Below are 20,970 nucleotides of genomic sequence, written 5' to 3'. Positions count from 1 at the left end.
TAGATTCTGTATGTATATATACTATACAAAACTAGTGTGTATAAACATGGCCCATAATATATGCTGTGGCCATTGTGTAATAACTTTTCATATAGGAGAAATAAAATATATAAATGTATGAATATATGGCATGTGTTATTCAAGCATAATCTATATATTTACATATAAAATGCTTGAATGTATACCACATACTATATACAGAAAAATATACAGTATTTATATTTGAACATTCAAACTATGTTCTGTATTATAAATTCATTGTAAAATATAAGTGCATAATGTGAGATAATTACATATCTTATTACATAGGACATCTAATATAGCTAATATGAAATACAATATATATTATGCACAGATTACACACACATGCACACACATACACAAGATGAATAGGAGGCTGGTGTGAAATTTATTTTACTGGTGAGGCAGAGCATGTTAATGCTGCTACACAAATCAATGCAGAGAAAGGACTAGAATCCCTCTCTTTGATTCCATCTGTCTACATTTTGTTTCTTGGTGAGTAATAACTAGGTGAAATTCAGGCTTTCCTTGATAATGACTGAATTTTCTTGGGTTGTTAGCTCGTGTAGACACATCTGATGAAGACTGACCAACTGTGAATTTCTGAGATTCTGGTCCAAATGTAGACAGTAGGTATTTTGCCTCATGGTCTATTTTTATCAGCTTAGTGCCCTGATATTGCTTTCTGCTGCATAGCCTTCATCAGGTTTTCCACTTCCCCATTCCCTGGGCAAGACCAAGTACATAGACCACCCAGAGAATACCTAGGAGACCTGGGTCAAAGACGAAATACCTTGGCATTCTTGTACGTAATTGAGTTCTGCCTTCTTGGATCTGTGTTCCAATCCTGGTTCCATCTTAGTTTATGTTTAGGAATGGAACAATAAACCTTTTTTTGTTCTATTTCCCCAAATCCATTTCTCTCCACCACCCCCTCACCATAATATGATTTGTAGAGCACAAGAATAAATGGGTGAGAACTAATCACAAAACTAGATCACACAATCTCCATGTAAATTAACCCCATAGAACCATGGATCATTATTAAAAAAGATAGGAAACAAACCTTGAAATTATTGTATGGATTTACTCTTATTTTAAACCACATGTACACCAAAAAAGTGAACAACAAAACCTTTATAAATGTTTTTTTTTTCCCTAGACACTACTGATTTATATTGATGTATTTCCATGGCACTCTAATTGAAGACTTTTCTGTCATGCAGATAGTATATTAGGTTGAACCATATGAAATTATCATCTTTGCAGTTCAAAAATGGTTGCCTATTGGTACCAATTTTCTAGGTCAAAAACCGTTGGATACTGTTAATTTCATATGGTTCCAACTTTATTATTATCTGCCCTCCCTTCTTTTAATCTTTTTCTTGACTGTAGGAATATATAAGAATACAAAAAAAAAACTTTCAAATTTGCTTATGTTTAGAGTAAAAATAATTGAGAGATACAGTTTTTCAGGTGGACCTAAATTCTTACACAAGAACTTTTACCCCTCCCCGTTTTTGGTATTTGGGATTGAACCCAGGTTGCTTTGCCACTGAGCTATTTCTCCAATCCTTTTTTGTGTTTTATTTTGAGGCCAGGCCTCACTAAATTGCTGAGGGCAGCCTCGAACTTGTGATCCTGCCTTGCCTTAGCTTCCTGAATCACTGGATTACAGGCATGCACCACCACACCCAGTCTCAAACCACTTTTATGTTTTCTATATGCTGCATCATATTTCAAGTGGCATAATATGAGAACAAAGCCTTAAAGAACTGAATACAACTTGATTTCTGCTAAAAATACAGCAAATCTTGGTATAATAGCTGGAAGAAGCCAAATTTCCCTGCTATTATTCTTCTCCTAGCACTTAATCCACATTTTCTTCCTTTCACATCCTTGAATCTGTATGGACTGGTTAGATAATAAAGAAGGAAGAGGGCACCCCTGGATATTTGTGTTCTTTGAAATTTCTAAACATTTGAAATGGGGCTTGAGTAGTATTTTTTATTTTATCTGATCTCCAGGGTCTTGTATCTCAATAAAGGCAAAGTGACCCTTACAAATAGATTACCACTTAGGAACTAATACCTAAACTATCTTTCACCATGACTTCAGTTCTCTCCTTTTAGCAACACAGAATGTACATGAAGCAACAAACTTTCCATATGCACAAGGAAGAAAAATCTTCCTTCTGTTTCTTCTATATTCTCTAACATTCCATTCCTTTCCTGATTTGTGTCTGATCAGCAAAGCTATGGAAATAGTACGCCTATAAGGAGAGCTTGCACATACAAAACCTATGCCAATTTCTTAAATCATACTCAACTGGAGAACAACGGTGTGAATTCTCATCATTTAAAGGAAATTTGATAATGAATTAAAATGATGTGTGATATATTTACAAATTCTAAGTACCTCACTACCTGATATCAATATAGTTTGGAAAAAAGGAATGTTATTTTATGCATGATATTAAACATAGACAAAATAAACTCTTCTCCAAATTACAGTAACTAAAAAATATCAATGAGCATGTATAATACTATAGACCTTTTAGGATTTCAGCTCTAAATAAACTGATGTGACTCATCTGGACAGAGGTTTTGGCAGAAGTGGGATGGTCTAATATGCATGACACTGATTAAAAACATTCTAAATCATGATGTATCTATGCTTACATCATTGCCAAAATGATTCATCGGTGTAGGATATATTCTTATTGCCAGAGATGTCACGTATCATCTTGGCTAGAAACACACAATCATATCCCATTATGGTGAACTCTCAGAGTTTATCCAAATTCTTTCTTCTTCTGGAATTTTGTCAGCTTAATACTGCATAACACACGTGGTCTTAAAATTTTCCATTCTAAATCTATTGCCATTTTGGCATGTGGCTGGATCTGGCCTTATGTGACCGGCATCACACTGAGAATGTTTGTGGAATTTTAAGTCTATAATGTTTATCTATTATAGACCTATTGACAGCCAGGAAAATGTCTGCATTTGAGACTTTTTCTAAGATAGTTTTCCCCCTAAATGAGATCATAAATAAATTTGATTTGATATTTTATTTATAAAATGTACTAAAAATCAAGAAATTTTGCTTAAATCTGCTTAGATTAAGCATAGCACTTATGATGTTATGGGCAGGCAAATTGGACAGTTAATTGACTTGTACAAAACCCTTACCACTGCATTAATTCTTGGTCATTTGAATTTTTTATTGGTATTTTAGGACAGATCATCATCAAAAAAAAGCACAACTAAACATTGGTCTTGAATACAACATTTATGAATCTGCTCTCACTTATACTTCATTTTACAATCATACTCTAAGAATGAAGAGTTTATCTGAGAAATCTAGAAGGGCAACCGTCCTAAATCCAGGCACTGTTAGCTTTATGAACATATTAAGCACTCATTATATCACACAAAGTATTTATTGCAAATGGGCCTTAGCTACTAAAATGCATAGCTTCCTTTTATGTTGTGACTGGGTAATTTGAGAACTCTTTGGGCTGAATATGTACAGAAAGGTTGCACACTGATTGTCAGCAGGGAAAACTGCCATCACAATCAATGCATGTAACATTCCTCACAAATTGCAAACAAGGGAATATTAGGCACCTGCAGTGCTTGTTCTCTTTCACTAAAAATGCCTGATTTTTCTGAATTGAACTCTGATGTAAAGTTCAGCGATACTTGGTCTCTGTTGAATTGTGTAGCTATGTACTATTTCTGGACTTGTTTTTAAAAGACACTTCTGTGCTTACAGCATCATTCTATTCCACCGTCTCTTACCTCCTTTCCAGATCTAGTACTACCAGAGAGAGCAACTGATGCTATGATCACTGTGGCTTTGTTTTGACCATTTTCTGTTTCAAGGATTTCCTATAGCCCCTCAGAGTGAATATACCATCACCACCACATTATAACCTTCCCCTGAGTTCCTAACAGGAATAGGAAAAAAAAAATCTGTGGCCTTGCAGCCCCAGCAATCCCAATGATGTCTCACGTGTTGCATATTCTTTTAAAAAAAATATTTTTTTTAGTTGTCAATGGATCTTTATTTCTTTATATGTGGTGCTGAGTATTGAACCCAATGCCTCACACATGCTAGGCAAGTGCTCCACCACAGAGCCACAACCCCAGCCCCTCATATTATTTTTTTGTGTTGCTTTTTACTTAAAATATTTCAAACTACTTCAAAAAGTACAAAGATAAGTTTTAAGAAGGATTAAATACTGCAATTTATTTTATATAATAAAATTCATTTTCAGAATTTGGAATACAGCTATTTTATTTAAAATTAATTCTAAGAAACTTTAATCATAGTTTTATTTTACTTAGTACAATTAATTTTTAAGAAGCTTTAAATATTGTAATGTGCTTTAAGCTCACTGGTAACAACCTAGAGTGTCATAAAGCCAGCAGCAATAGTCCTTTTTCTAGCTCTGACATTCTTTTCCCCTCACCTTAAGAACCTTACTATCTCCCTTCAGTCCCCCACCCTTTTCTTATTCCTGTTTATCTTCCTCCTGCAAAAGCAACAACAAAAAACACTATTTTTAAAATGAAAAGCTAAAATCTTCCACCCACCCCCCAACCACTTAAGCATGTGACTAATCATGAACAAAACATCTTAATTTAAACCTTGACTCAAGTCTCTGTGGAAGCTACTAATACTCAGTCCTACTCACTCTTCAAGGCACCTCCTTGTATTCCAGAATCGACCCACATAGTCTTGGGATTATTTTAAAGAAGCAAGTTATACTGCCCTCTTAACAGACTGAACTCAGGAAGAAGTACTGCAATCCTGTTCTCTGTTGTTTTTGGCAGTGACAAGTAAACTGCTCTAGCAAATTCTCAGACTGCTTAGTCTTCACACAGTGCCCCACTTTCCACAAAAGCTACTAGTATATGTTTATTGACGAGGTCTTAATTCCCTCAGGCCACAGAGCATAGAGGGAAGAATGTAATTTTGTGGCCTTGCAGCTCCACCAGCCCTGCTTATCACTTAACCATAAAGCAGTTGAGATTTCCTGAGAAAATTCTTTGTTTTTCTACTACTCCAAAATAGCGCAGAAGGCATACTAATGAACTCAATCATGGTTATTTCCTAGTCAACAAAAAATGCCACTTCATTCGTAATGTTAGTATCTAATTCCGAATGACATTTTAATTTTGCTAAAGGAATTGATGAGAAGTTGACACAAAAAAGGGAGAATGCTAACTGCTTGAATCCTTGGCCTGTAAGGAGCTCTGCTATCAGGCTGGGTGGACATTTCATCTCTTTTACTGAATGCACAAAGCAACTGATGTTATGACCACAGTGACTTTGTTTTCACCATTATCTCTGTCAGGGAATTCCTGAGGCCCCCTAGAGCGAATATACTGAAAACACACCATCACCATCACTTTTAAAATATTTTCTTGAGTTTGTAGTAAAAGCAGGGAGAAGAAAACTTCCTATTGATGTCACATGTTGCTGTCCTCTGTTTGCTGCTCACATCCACCCTATCCATAAGGTGGGGAAACTGTGGGTTGAATACATTATCAGTGCCTAACCCATGTGTCCTCCCATTCACCATTCGTGCACTTAATGAAAGCTTCTTGCTACAGAGTTACCTGAGGGCTTTCTTTGGCTGCAGGAGTGTGCTTACTTTTTCTGGGGGAAGTGCTGAGGACTTAACTACCCTGAGTAGTATCCCTCAATGAATCAATCACACACAGGGTTTCTGGGTAAATATTACAGCTTCCTGGGCTAGGGATGTGGCTCAAGTGGTAACGTGCTCGACTGGCATGCATGCAGCCCAGATTCAGTCCTCAACACCACATACAAACAAAGATGTTGTGTCCGCCGAAAACTAAAAAAAATAAATATTAAAAATTTTCTCTCTCTCTCTCTCTCTCTTTAAAAAAATATTACAGCTTCCTCATCCCTCAGGGGAGGACCTGTCTTGAGGTGTGTTCTTCCATTTCTCCCAAAGGTCTCCAGCAGGACTGAGCCACAGATGCCTAGAACAGTAACCTGATCATCAATCTGAGCTGTCTGCCTTCCCTGTCTCACTTTGTCACTGCCATACTGGTGCTTCCTGGGCTTTCTTCCCAAATAAATGCCTTGTATCTGAATCCTTGTCTCAGGGTCTGCTTCTGAGGAAACCCAACTTAAAACACTGGGGCACAGAGAAGATTAATGTCTGCTAAATACACATAGCTATTTAATGGAAAATCAGGGCTAGAACCCAAGTCTTTCTGTTTCTGGCACATGTATCAGATTGGGTTGCTTCTTGCTGATGACCAGCACCTTTTAGAATGGATCCTAGGACTTCTGAGCACAATGAAGATGCATAAATGAAACAAAATTGTTATATGGCTATTTTTGACCTTTTAGGGACCCAGTTAACACCATCAACAGGAGAAAAAAAGAAAAAATGAAGGGCAGTAATTACCTAGCATGACGAAAGGGACTCCCAGGAAGGTGGAATTGTATTTCCCACCAGTAAGATTGATGATCCCAGCTGCAGTGAGAGTGGCTAGGCTTATGGTTACCAACCCAAGCAGGCCTAGCCAGGGTTTGCTGCGGACGCAGTCCTGCATAGAGCAGCAGAGGATGGCCATGGTGACTACCAGGATCAGGCTGGTGACCAGGTAACGTTCTGACACACGGCTGGTCTTCTGGAAATCTTCCCTCAGTGACGAGGATGTGTAAGGGTACATTTTGACTTTACTGTTGTATTTCTGGAACAGTTTGACAGTGTCGCAGAAGCTGGACTCCCACCTCTCAGCCACCATGTCATTGAGACTGTTGATTGACTGCAGGTAATAGGTGAGCTGAATGGCCTCTGCAGATTTCACCCGATCCTTGCTGTGCACAGTGACGCCCCCAAGCTGGTGCCCATTGTATACGGCCCTACCGTCCTTTAAGTGGGTGATCGGGTATGTGATAGCAAAATTGGTCCGATTTGTAGCCCGAGCATTCTTTAACTCTTCCAGGACGTGTACTATGTCATCCACGATGCAAGTCTTATCATTATTCAGGATACATATGTGGGCAAACGTGTAATTAAAACCAGGCCTTGGAACCTGGATCTTGGTCACAGCAGCATGCAACTATGGGGAAAAAAATAACAATCAGTATTTATTAAATAAAATTAGACATTAAGAAGTAACATTACTCTGAGTTCAAATATTTCCCTTGTGTTTTTGAAGGAGGGGATCATGTATTCCATCTATAAGCCAAAATGTACAAATGAAATGTTGAAACCTTAGATCTGAAATGAGTAGAAGGGATGCAAAACACATGTTTGACCAGTGGTTTTCACAGTGTGGCCCCTGGACCAGCAGCATCAGCATAACCTTAGAGCTTATGAAGATTCTCAGGCCCTATTCCAGACCTAGTAAATCAGAATCTCTTAGGGTAGATCCTAGGATTTGGGTTTTCACAAGGCCTCCAGGGGTTCTGATGCAGTTAAAGTTCAACAAGTGTTGCATCGAAGCACCAGCATTATTTCCACGTTATTATTTGTGACCCAGTTGGTCTATAATGTTTGACAATATTATAGGTCCCCTGTTCTGTCTTCCTCTGGAAAACATTATTTAAAAAGAAAATAAGGTACAATTCTGAATGCAGAGTTCCTCTGCAGTCCAGGCCACTGCTGGGAACTAAATAATCTCCTCATCTAATCACTCTATACCATAATAGATAAGAATTTCACCTTGAGAGCCCTTGTATTCTTTGGTACTCCTTGTCTGCATATATGGGAAAGGAGACAAAATTGAAAGAGGCTGGCTGGGATCATGGGAATCATACTAAAAGAGCCCAGTAGGATTTACTCTACCCATTGCCTCCTGTCAAATTTACTATGCCCAGATAATGTATATGTCTACCATCAAAGTACATATGAGAATACAAACATTAATTGAATAGCCCCTACTGCAGTGCTAGATCTTTATGCAGATTAGCTTACTGGATTCTTATAGATAACTATAATGTAGTGTGAATACTAGCCTCATGTTTCAGATGAGGAGATTGAGACAAAGAGAAGCCAAGTCACTTGCTAAGGTCACACATGTAATAAGAGGCAGGGCTAGGCTAAATCAGGCAGTCTGGCTCCAGAATCTGTGCTTTTCTAGCCCCTTAGCACACACCTCTAGGTTAGCAAAGCCAGCAGCTGAATAAGGGTTCTTGCCACCATTAATTCCTGCATTTGTGCTTTTAATGTATTGCCCCTAAAAGTTCAGATATGTAGGAATATGTGTAATCTAACTGAAAGATGAGAAAATATGGGTGTGGTGGTGGAGGGGGAGTAAGTGACTTAAATGAACTACTACCATGTGTTAGGGCTATATACCTTAAATTCTCTCAACAATTAATTTTACAGTTGAGAAAACTGGGGCTTGAGAAAACCCTGAAGATAGAGGTGGTAGGGTTAATTGCTGTCTTTTAAAATGTCATCATGTAACTGTTTCAGCTGTAGCTACCTACTTGGGTCCCCAATTTAGCTGTTTTGACCAGCCAGCTAGTCATTCTTATGGTAGCTTTGCCTTTTCTGTGTAAAATGTGGGCCAGTCTGCAAAATTAGGTCAGTGGCAGATATGTAGTTGAGTGTTAAGTAAATGAGTACATCTAGGACTGTGCCTAGCACTGAGTAGACTCTCCCCTTAGTGTCTCCATGACTTGGATATATTTTCTCTCAAATATGTTTTAGATTGATTAACTTGTTAAGATATTTTGCTGTGCATATGTCTGGGTGAGTGGGATATTATGCTTTTTTGAAAATGTCTGAGGGGCACCAGCTGTCGAAGTCCTTTAGTTAGCACAGGCAATGAGCTGTTAATCCAAATTCTCACTGTCCCCTTCCCCCATATCTCTGTAAGAGTGCCAAATTTGAGGTTTAGAAAATACTTTATTGAATTATGTTTAGCTGAAATATTTTGATATGTCTATCTCTGTCTGCCCCCCCGCCAACTTCCCAGAGATACCTAAGAGGCTATTTTCACAACCCTAATTATATGGTAAATTTCTGGTTTTGTTTTTGGGATTAATAGTCAGCAATATGTCTTTCGGTGGTTTTGGACTGAAAAAAATGTGTTTTCATCTATTCTTCTTTAAGCATGTCCCAACAAATTTTGATTGAAAAGTTCCTGGGATTGAGGATAGATATGTATGTGTGTATGTATGTACATATCTATCTATCTATATATCTATCTAAATATGTACATACATAGGATAGAGAACTTGCCTAGCGAACAAGATCCTGGATTTGATCCACAGTACTGGAAAAAAAGGCTAATTACAAAAATTTTCAAGATGTACATGGTTATTTTGGAAGAAGGAAGAATGAAGAAGAATTTAAATTTAAATATGAGGGAGTTTTGATTAGCATTAAAAGAAAGACTTTGGGGAAAGATTCATAATAGACTAGAAAAGGAGTGGTATTGAAAGCATGCATATGTGTAATATTTAGTGCATTGTTTGTTCCCATGAGCAGTGTAATAAATCTCCCTTAGAGTGATTACTAAATATGTCAAGAGTAAAAAGATTGCCAAATAAGATGGTGTAAAGCCACAGGGCTAAACCCAATTATAGCAAGGGGATATTTTCCATCCATTCTCTAAGGTGACCATGCCCTGCTGAGTGGGGAGTTATAAACTATTCGGTGATCTGCCAACTCTGCAGATCTACTGCTACAGACCCTTGGGGCCATACTCTGAAGTGCACATCATGTTCACCTCTGTACCATCATACAATAGAAGGGAGTCTTGGAAAATGAGAACCTTACTGAAATTTAAGAGGGAAGGTTTCTTAACTCTCAGCATCAGAGCTGCTGTGAGATGCAGCTGCCTTGATTTCCAATGGAGTGGTGGGTAGGATGTGTGTCATTCTTGCTTCTGTGTGGCAGGGTGATGCAGAGTGACAAAGCAGACAGACAGGGGGTGTTGGCTGAAGCTTCTCATTGGGCAAGGGGAGTCTGTGGTATTCTTCAGTGGGATAAAAGGTGAGGAGATGATAAGGAATGGGAAGTGAGAGTTCAGACTCCTTTCTATGATTTCTCAAACAACTCAGTTCTGATCTTTGGTTCTCATGAATACATATCAAGCATACAATTCACTCTTGCATCTCTGTATAGTTGTAGTCATACATGCTGCATGTACTACCTAAACATTTGCCTGTACATGGTTTTAGAATGCCCTGATTTACTTTCCGAAAGGAGCCCTGATCAGGACAGCAGAAACATTAGCAGACATTCTAAACTGTGAATATATACCAGATATATTCACAGGGGAAAAAGCAAGTCAGAGATCAAAGCTATGCTTCAGATAATCCACAAAATGTACAACCACAATTCACATAAGCTTATTATTAAATTGAGTAAGAGACTTTCAGAAAAAAAAGGGAAAATGACACAAAGGAAATAGTCCTGACCATTAATAGGGTTTGAATCTGTCATGTGAATCAGTGTATAATCTATGTTTGTCTGTTTAGATTCTAGTATTCACTCAATACACATTCAATAAGTACTCATAAAATCTGTGTTGTTAATATAATAGGATAAGTTCCCTGAATTTAGTGTGCTTGCACTTGTGCACTAAAAATCATGAGATACGATGTCCAAAAGAATGGGAAGATTCTAATAATAAACAACACTAAGCACTTTGTACCAGTAAAGTCCAATCAGTGTCAATTCTTATTATGATATTTTTTATTATTTTTACTGATCATTATATTTTTTTATTATTTTTGTATTTACTGCCAAAGAAGCCAGAACTGCAGGTTAAATTGGCATTCCATTCTAAGGTTCTAAACATACCATTTATATTGTTAGCTTCTTTTTTTGTTTGTTTTTATTTTTTATTATTTATTTATTTTTTTTTCTTGACATATCATATTTCATACATTTGATTCAAGCATGTGATTCTGCAATATGTATACGGGGTAAAATGGGAGTTCATAGTCTGCTTGTTAGCTTCTTTGTTCTCTCATTCTTCAAGAATGATGATTGTAATACCAACTAGTCTACTAAGTATTTTCTATGTAGTTTTAAAAACTTATTCAATACTGGGGCTGAAGTTGGGGCTCAGTGGTAGAGTACTTGCCTAACATGTGTGAGGCACTGGGTTCAATCCTCAGCACCATATAAAAATAAATAAAATGAAGGTATAGAAAATACAATAATGTTATAAAAAAACTTTTTCAATACAAAGACACTATGGCAATGGTTAAATTGTAATCTCTATTTTGCAGTTGGAACAACGGTGGCTTAAAGAATTTCAATAAGTCACCTAAAAGGACCCAGTAAGTAAAGGGAAGCTATTCTTCAGATAATCCACAGAGGGTCTCCAACATACCCAAAGTAAAGAGCAGAAACCACATTGGAAGCCAAAATAATCAACAAAATTATAGGTACAGGATTCTAAATTAAGCCTTACTTCACGGAAGAAAAGTTAGCCCCAGACCAACACAGAATCAGCAGTGAGGATGAAGAGAAATTAAAGAATAATGAAGAATTGTCAGTCCACCTGGTTCAAATGACTGGTAGTGAAAATATCTGGTATGTAAGCCAACCATACTGCTAATCTGAGGTCTAATAAGGGCTAGAGATAATACAAACAGCCAAGCCTCATCTTTAGACAGCAGTATTACATAGTAGTTTTATTGGCAACTCCAGAGATTGGAAGGAAAATAAGAAAAGTCAGTAAACTCAAAACCCATTCCCTTCCAATCTCTGGAGTTTCCAAATAAAACTTTTTAGACAGACTTGCTAAGAAAAAAAGGCCATGGGACATAGTGGAATCCAGTCATAAGAGGGTTTGGCTTCCAATATGGTTTCTGTCTTTACCTTGGGTGTGTTGGAGACCTTAGACCTTAGGACTTCTACTTTTTCAGGACTGAGACTTCAAGTCTCAGATTTATCAGTGGAAAAAAAAAATAAAAGGTGTGGTTGGTCTATGTCATCTTTAAGGAAAAACCCTCCTAGTTCTAACACTACATAATTCTAAGATGAATGACATTCACAAACTATACAATCAGTTACTGGGTGAGAGAAAGTTAACTTCATAAATATCAATTTGATACTCATTACAGCTGCTTTAGGTATGCTTTTCTGACATACTGAAGTTCTTTTTAGGGCAATGACAGATCTGATAGTAGATAAAACCCAGAAAGAAAAAAGATTTACTTTTTAAAAAAGAAAAAGATTCCCTTCCCTGAGTGATTTCCCATTCTGGGGAGGCACTGGCTCTTCTAATCCCCTTCTGGCAGAGCCTGGGACAAAGCCAGTATGGGCTGCTGGTCACGACAGGCCAGAGTCTAATTTCCTCTCTGCCTCTCCTTGGCACACTCAGATCTTCCTCAGAAGACAGCAGGGACACCTTGTATAGGAGAGTACAGAAGGGATCTGGGAGAAAGGAAGTGTCTGCTCCTGAGTGGCGATTAACATAGGAAAAATACCTGTGAGGTTAGAGGATCTTATACAATATATTTCTGCTTTCTTTTATTTGTTTCTTGTTAAAAAGGGAAGAAGGGAGACAGGAAGGCCACTCTGCCCATCTGGGGGCAATTAGCATGCTCTGGAGCAGTCTCAAGCACCCTAGCAATCTCAACTTTGGGGGAAGACTTGGAGGAGGTATGGGTTCCATTGGTCTCCAGCATGATGGAGCTCTGGTCATCTCCAATGGGAGTTAGCCTGATGACATCGCATTCATCACCTGCCTTCTTTTCCTTGTCTCATTTCTTACCCTCCTTCTTCTATTCCTTCCAAATAAGCTGCATGCATTTCAAAAAATACAAAAAGGAAGATTGTTGGTTTGCCTTCCTAAGCCTACATCATTTATCCCCAAATATTACCTTCCAATCGATACCAAACCAAAATTGCTTCAAAATGCTTTCAAGGAATATCTGTGTTTCACCTCTAAATCAATAGTTTCTTCACTGAATCCTTTCAGATCTTGATCTAGCTCTAGATTCTGCAACTATATACAGGTAGGTACCAATTGGCAAGGTATCCTCACCTAGGACACAAGAAAACACCTTGAAGTGGATGGATCTGGTCTCTGCAGTTCATAAATTACGCTAGCTCCCTTGGTGTTATGTTCTGTCTTTGCATGATCTCACTCTCACCCACTCTCTTTCCTCTTCTTTTAATAGAAATGCATTACATCAGAACACCAGAAGTCGCAAGTTGGGGATTGTTACCGTGATTCATTTGTAGTGCAGCCAAAAGCAAGTTAGTCATCCCTTAATAAGTGAACAGAAATAATCATTCTGCCTTTGAAACATTACATTTTCAGAGGACACCAAATTTAAGCTGTGGACAAAGCCAAACAAGTGACTATCTAGCCACACTCTTCCTTTGCACGTGTGTCCTGAGTGCCAAATCATTACCTCTGTCAATACTGCAATTCTAGTACAGGTCTGGGAAAAGTGGAGCACTTCTGGTTTGCTCCTTACTTTTCAGGGGGTGGGGTTAAACATGCTTATTGTGGGTGTTGACACTGAAAATCATCTAAGACAGTCCCAATTTGTAATTCCCTCAAACATGCTGAGTTTGTCTTTGCAGCCTTGGCTGGAATAAGAAAGCAGCTTTGGATTTGAAAGAAATAAACCTGAGATTTTAGAAACAAAAAACAGTAATGGTGAAGAAAAAATACAATTGCAATATCTCACTACAACTTTTGCAATGATTCCACATTGGTCTGAATGAGAAAGACAATACAGTTAATCATCACAGATCTGATAATTTTTTTTAATTTCCATAGTCTAGAAGAAACTTGATTAATTTAAAAAAAATTCTTGATATTATGAAGATGCCTGGATATCTGTAAAGTTAAGTTTTCTGATTAGAATGGTTAATTTTTAACTCCCTATGTCCTCACTGGACTTTTATGATCAAGCTTAAACTGTAGTTGGGCAAGTTTGTGGGTGATGAGTTTTGCTGAATAGCTTTAAGAGAACCAGATGTTCATAGAAATGGGAGAACGTTAGATTGATTGGTCAAACAAACATCAAAGGAGCTAAGTGCGCAGGGGGAACACTTGAGAGCTGTTTTAAGATTTGATCAAGAGACCAAAACCAACCATGTAAGGGGCAGGAAAAACAGGATGCCAAAGACATTCAAGATGACTGTGAATCTGATAGAAGTACTGCATCAGGAATCAGAAGTCTTTCATTTTAGGCCTGGTTCTGAGTTTTGCTGGCCATATACACAGAGATAAACAAAAAGTGAGTCTATGAAAACATAGTACTTCTCTTCTGTAAACCCCCCCAAAATTCCTCATTATTTTCAGAACCAAACCCAAGTGCTGATTATGGCCAATGTGGGATATTCCTCGCTGACCTCTCCAGACTCATATCTCACCATGTTCCCATTTCTCTTCTTGCTCTTGATTCTGCCTAGAAAGTCCTTCCTCTAGAACCTACAAAACTTTTGTCTTCACTTCCTTCACTTCCCTGCATAAATGAATCATCTTCCTTGATGCCATCCCCAATTAACACACAAGAGCATGTGCACATGCATGCATGCATGCATACACACACACACACACACACACACACACACCATTCATCACCATTTCATTTTAATTTTTTCACAAACCAATCATGATATATCATTACATTTTATGTGTCTTTGTTTCTTTATTCTGATGCCTCCATTGGAATATGAGTTCTGCCATGCTAAATTGTGTGTCTGTCTGGCCCATCTCTCTGTCTTCATTACTTAGAATAGTGCCTGGAACACTTACTCCATAGTTGTGAAGTAAACACATGGGTATAATAATCTCGGAAATGAACTAAAGTCTATCTTAGGGGCATGATGAAGGCCAAGTGAGGTGATGGATATAATGGATTTTGTAAACTCTAGAGGGCTACGTAAATGTAATTACTATTATTACACACTAGGAAGCATGGATGGTATTTCCTCTGGCTAGTGGTCTTAGATCTGTTCAGACATAATCTAGTGTTGATTCCTGATTGTTCTGGAGCCCCCCCCCCCGTTCTTTTTCAGTTTGATAGCATCTTGTATTTCATGAAAAGGACATGGGTTAAAAATGTCAGAATGTCACAAGTGCAACCCCTTCCTTTGTTAGTACTAGCTTTGGGACTGTGGCTGGGCCTTCTCAATATCCCCCCACTTCTACTTCAGTGCACATCAGCCCTACTTCCAGCCTAATGTGGAAACACTAGAAAATTAACATAGTACCACAATACTTAGCAGCTTGGACCTATTTCTAAAGACAGTGTGTATATAAACAACCCAGCTCACATGTCCCCCCAAGCTGAATAACCCTGCAGCATGTTTCCTTACTGTTTCCCAGAGTTCCCTAGGATGATTAAGCTCCAGTTTTCCACAGAGTTCTCATAACCAGTTGCTTCCCTTCCCTGTCTCACGTGGCCATTCTCTTCCCAGTGCTTCCTTGGATTGTCTTCCAAATACACTACTTGCATAGAGTCCTTAACTCCAGATAAGCTGCTAGGGTAAACCAAAGTAAGACAATGACTTTATACATTTAATTCAGTTTCATTATCTGTAAAATGGAGATAATCCTTACCCCATAGAGTCCCTATGATAACATAAAAAAGGTGTTTGGTCTGGCGTTTAGCATTGGATTAAACCATATGAAATTGCCCTTTCTATAGGTTCAAAAGTAGGTCAGGGGCTGGGGTTGTAGCTCAGTGGTAGAGCACTTGCCTAGCATGTGTGAGACACCAGGTTTGATTCTCAGCGCATATAAATAAATGAATAAAATAAAGGTTCACCAACATCTAATTTTTTTTTAAAGTGGGTCAGGAATGGCAATTTTATGTGTTTCATCTAATTGACCTTCAGTGAGTGTTTGTTCTTTCCCTTTCTTATCCCCTCTGTATCCCTAAGAGTCTTGTCAGAAACTGAGCTTCCCTAAGAGGTGTATCAAACAATTTTGTTTGGTTTTCAAGAGACAGTTTAGTGTACCAGGGCAGGCTTTCAGGAAAAAGACAATGGTTCTGGGCTAGGAAAGTCTTACTTATCCATCATTTATTCCATTTCCACAAGTGTAAACAAGGTTGTACACACTCGGCATAAGCCCCTGTATAATTTGAATGCACACTTTTAAGCCTATGGAAAATATTTTTAAAGATCCATATAGGCCATCTCTCCGAAATATTTAAAACTGAATTAGTAACAACATTAAATTGAAAAAATATGAATAAATGTCTCCACTGGATGAGCTCTTTGGCATTTTCTTTCCTTGAAAGGACTAAGTTTCAATGGGCACCAAGATTGAGAACAATGAAAATTATAGCTGATGAAAGAAGAAACAAGAAAAAAGATCCACCTAATGATGTACTAACTGCTATCTTGAATGATGGACCATGAGCCTTACAAGAATGAGTACTTGATGCAATTCATAAAAGAGTATATTGCCTGATAGTGCATTTTCTTGGAAATAATTTCCCTCTGTTCTCAAGGTTCTTATACAAAGTCAACACCCTTAAAAAAATCACAAGAGTATCATAGCTGCTGTTCTCCTTTTCCTGATCTGAAAAGAGGTCTGAGAGAGCAAACTGAGCCTCAAATCTAAGGCCTTGACTCTTTCAGGAGGTGCTAATATTAGTGAAATGGATTGGCTTGATGGACACACTTCCTGAGCTCAGATCTTGGCTTTGGCATTTGTGGATGTGCACCTCAGTTTCCTCATCTGTAAAATGGTGACAATAATGGTGCCTACCTCATTAAGATTTTTGGAGGATAAATAAGCAATTCAATGTAAACTGCTCAGTGTAGCCTCTGACACACAAGTGGTACCCAGTAAATGTTTGATAACAAAATCAAAATTAACAAACAGAATGTCCCATTTCGATCTTCTGTTTTGCCATGCTCCCTCCCATTTTTTTCCTTTGAGTAATGAAACTTATTCAGTTGTTTTGAAAAGTATATTCAATGAAATGTAAAGGTGACAGATTTTGCCATATGATTGAGGGGTAAACAGAGTTAGCAGCATGCATTAGTATAAATATTTTAAGTGAATAGCATTTAAAAGTTGGTACTCCCTAATTCCAACATAAGTTTCCAGTCTGCAAACCATCCATGTTCTTCAGCTTAGTTCCCTAGTTATATTGTTGTGCACATCAACTAAAGGAATTCAGACAGTCAGGGAAATATGGTAGGTAAAAAAGAGGAAACTGAAAAGGTATTTAGTCCCTACTAAGTGTTGGACATTGTGCAAAAAATGCTACAACTATTATTTAATCATCACAGCAACTGAGGGAGGTAGATATTATACCCTCATTTGCAGGTGAGGAAACGGAGCCTAAATAATCCTGCCCACAGTCACAAATTTAATAAGTCAATCAGCCCAGACTTAAATGCTAGACTTAGAAGGTTGTTCCCCAATGGGAGTTTCTTTGGCAAAGACTTTACTTCTTAATCTCTCTGCTTTGGACATTTGGATATTGGCAAATTTGCTTTCTGGTATTAGGTTTAAGCATGATCCATCATAGCATGATATGGTACTGCCATAGAAAAGTCAAGGGGTCAAATATGACAAAGCAGCCTAGGAAAAGCAACAACATTCTGACCTGTACTGCACATAGAAGCCCAGTGAATTCCAGATATTTATAATAAAAACCACAGAGAAAGCCACAATCCCCAGTGACAGCCATGCTTAACCAGCTGGAGATGAAAACAGATGTGAAAAATATACAAGACTGACATAAGTCCAAATAGTATCCTTTGTATCATGTATGTTTCCTATTTTACCCCTCCCCCACAGCCACAAACACAAGAAAAAGAACAAAAAAAATTTGCAGATGTTTTGGTAAAAAGGGCTCTCAGCTTGGGGACTTATTGCAAAACATCAGACTGAAGTTGGGAGGGGGGTTAAAGGACTTGAGTATCCATCCCTCCACAAAGGCAGATTAACACTAGAATATATATGCTCCATGAGGGCAGGGGCTTTGTCTGTTTCATTTAGTCCTGTATTCAGGCACCTACAATAGTACTTGGCATACAGAAGGAACTCAACAAAGATGCACTGGAAAAGAAGGAATCTAAAAGGTTTGTTCCTTATTGCTGATTTATATTTTCACTGGTGACATTGAATGATGTTTCGTTTGTACCCAAAGGCTACTGTGCCACATGCATATCATTTACATCTTAAATAAATGGATGACATTGAATTTGGTCCTGTTGCTTCCATGCTGCAGACAAATGGCTAATCTCTTTAGACAAATGGATATTGTTAGACTATGCTCTAAAAAAGTACATGAGCAGAGAAACAATTTAGGTAGGAGATTGGGGACTAAAATAATTATGTGCTATGCTTAATTATAGGGCAGTCTGAATTTTTTATGTGTATTGTATTTTTTTAGAAGTTTAAAAAATACACAAATCTAGAGACTAATATAAAAACTCCTCTGTACCTACCATTAAAAGCCATGTCCATTTGAAGATTCTGCCACTACTGGTACTGCTGTCAATAGGTGGTGTTGCCATCTAATTTATCAAACTGGAATAATTATGAGAGTGCAACAGGGCACCATTAATTTCAGTTATATCAAGCATAAAGTGGTACCAACACAGGCAAATAGAATGTGAGTTCTAACTGTGGATGTTTTAGAGGATATAAGAACTGATGCGACTTTGTCTCTTCAATGCCTCACGTGGACCTTGGATGATAATCTTTTAATTTGCTAATGCAACCTAGAATATTGCTCATGAAACTACCCTATCATCATGAAGGACCCCAGGAAAGGAATTTGGAAAAACTTCTACCTTCTGGATGAACTATTAGGGAAAGGGAGGAGGACTAGGGGGATAGGGAGAGACAGCAGGGTGAGAGAGGGTAGTAGGGAAAGTGGATATGATCAAAGCATGGTATGTGTATGTATGAAAATGTCACAGTGAAACACGCTAATTTGTATAATTAATATGATTTGGTAATTATAATAAAAAGAGAACACATTCAAAAAAGAAAAGAAAACCTTCTATGTCTAATCACTTCCAACCATACCTACTCTTTCACCATTGCAATTTTCTTCCATGACAAGGCTCTGATATTTTGCAAAATCCAGCTATTCTGCAGCCCAGTTTTGCTTCCTATTGCAGAGGTGAAGTGCATCTTTAGAACTCTCAAAACATTTCATCTACCTTCCCTGAGTACACCAACCCTGCTGGAATCAACAGGTGGCATCCATTCAGCTATTTCGCTGACAGAGACTTCTGGAAGTGGTTTACACAGCCAGGAGCAAAGATTGCTTTAATGTCCAAAGATGTCACTCTGGGTGAGTCTATCTTGCTCTAATGCTGACAGTGGCTTGCTGATTTGGTTGTTGAAAAATTTCAGGCTTATAGATGTGAAGTCTGTGCTGGATCTCAGACCTTGGGCAGGTGGGAGGGCAGAGAGGTAGAGACATAAATCTTGTTGAGAATTAGAGAAAGTCTTCTGTACCTCATCACCAATTTATAATAACAATTCATTTACTCTACATGTATTAGATGTATGCCCTATGCTGGGAATTATGTAAGCCCTGGGGATATAAAGAAATTTAACACATAATCTTACCCTCAAGAAACTTAAGTCTGGGGAAAGACTATAGGTATATTGTCAGAATTGGTTAGCACAGGCAAACCACAAAGTGAAGTGTCATAGTACTATGATAGTAGAAGCTTAATGGGTATAGGGTACAGGGAGTCTAGTATGTTGGTGTGTTGTGTAAGTGTGGGTATCTGTTACTGTGTGCATGTGCACACATAATCATACATAATAGTAGTGGATGGGAGTGCAATGAAGTAAAAATCGGACAGGAAATGGGTCAAATGAGGGAGGATTTTCTCGTTCATCCATTCAATGAAATTTTTTAGAATCTATGAGTAAATCACAGCTTAAGCCATGTGAACAAGACAAATATGTCTCTGTCCTCACAGAGAATGCAGATGATTTGAGATAAAGACACACCATGAGGCAATTACAAAATTTGTGGATTTCTAAGATGGGAGATGTACAATTTACTAACATGTAAGATGTACAGTTTACTAAGGTGTACAGTTTACTAACATCCATGCTAGACTTGTGGGCATTAGGGAAGACTTCTTGGAGGAAGTGACTTGTAAATTAGGACCAAAGAATGAAGAGTTAATCATGGGCAGAAGCTTATCCATATGTGAGGAACTGGTGGGGAGAATGTTTCATGTGGAAGCTTTAGCACCGACAGAGTCTCAGAGGCAGAAAAAAGATGTCAGGGTAAATGGAAGTAATTTAGGCTGATAGGAAATTTGAAAGTTAGAGGCAAGAAAGGTTCAAACCACACAAGGCCTTGTGTATTGAATTGGAAGACAGATTTGGTCTTGTGGGCAACTGGGAGCCAATGAAAGGTTTTAAAAGGGGGATGAGATCTGTCTTGTGAAGATCACTCTGCCTATAGTGTGATAACTACATTGGGAAGGCTGGAGAGTGAGGCAGAGAGATGGAATAAATCTCTAATGCAAAAACTAGTTCACTGGTGAAATGAAGGTCTGATTCATAGTGGTCATACTCGCTTAAAGGATGCAGATTTATGTCTCTACCTTTTTATATATCTGGATAGCTTGACCCAGGAAGTAAACCAGGGAGTAAAACTGGATGATAACTTTCAGCTCCATGGTACTTGCTAAACATTTGGGTTGCATTTTCCAGGCTTGGATCTTAATGTGCCACCTATCAATTACAGATTTATCGATGTGCAAATTTAGCTGATGTGTGGCCTTTCATTTCTTAAAGTGTACATTTCTAAAGTGCAGCTAGAGACCATACAAACACAGGAATTTCTGGCCAGTTGTTTCAAGTTATTCAGTAGCAGATGCAGTTGGCACCTTGTTCATATCCTCTAGCTCTTATCTCTTGAGAACACACCTGCCTGACTTCAAATGCCAGCACCCACACTTCTTTGTCAGAGAGCCGACTTCGCCATCTGCTTGGCAGGCCA

General features: G+C 38.1%; 1 protein-coding gene across 1 annotated transcript in view; it reads right to left on the bottom strand.

Annotated features, from left to right (window-relative positions):
- The window catches only part of Ptchd1 (patched domain containing 1), a 33,153-nt gene extending 12,506 nt beyond the window's left edge, over positions 1 to 20,647 (bottom strand). The window contains exons 1-3 of the mRNA XM_048796377.1: positions 20,573 to 20,647; positions 18,434 to 18,502; positions 6,479 to 7,139 (exon numbers count right to left, since the gene is read on the bottom strand). Of these exons, the coding sequence (XP_048652334.1) occupies positions 6,479 to 7,139; positions 18,434 to 18,502; positions 20,573 to 20,647 (805 nt within the window). The remainder of the gene's footprint in view (positions 1 to 6,478; positions 7,140 to 18,433; positions 18,503 to 20,572) is intronic.
- Between the last annotated feature and the right edge of the window lie 323 nt (positions 20,648 to 20,970).

Source organism: Marmota marmota, unplaced genomic scaffold, assembly GCF_001458135.2.
Source record: "Marmota marmota marmota unplaced genomic scaffold, marMar, whole genome shotgun sequence".
In the NCBI taxonomy this organism is placed as follows: Eukaryota; Metazoa; Chordata; class Mammalia; order Rodentia; family Sciuridae; genus Marmota; species Marmota marmota.
The sequence above is the reverse complement of the archived record's forward strand: the minus strand, read 5'-3'. Positions and strand labels throughout refer to the sequence as shown.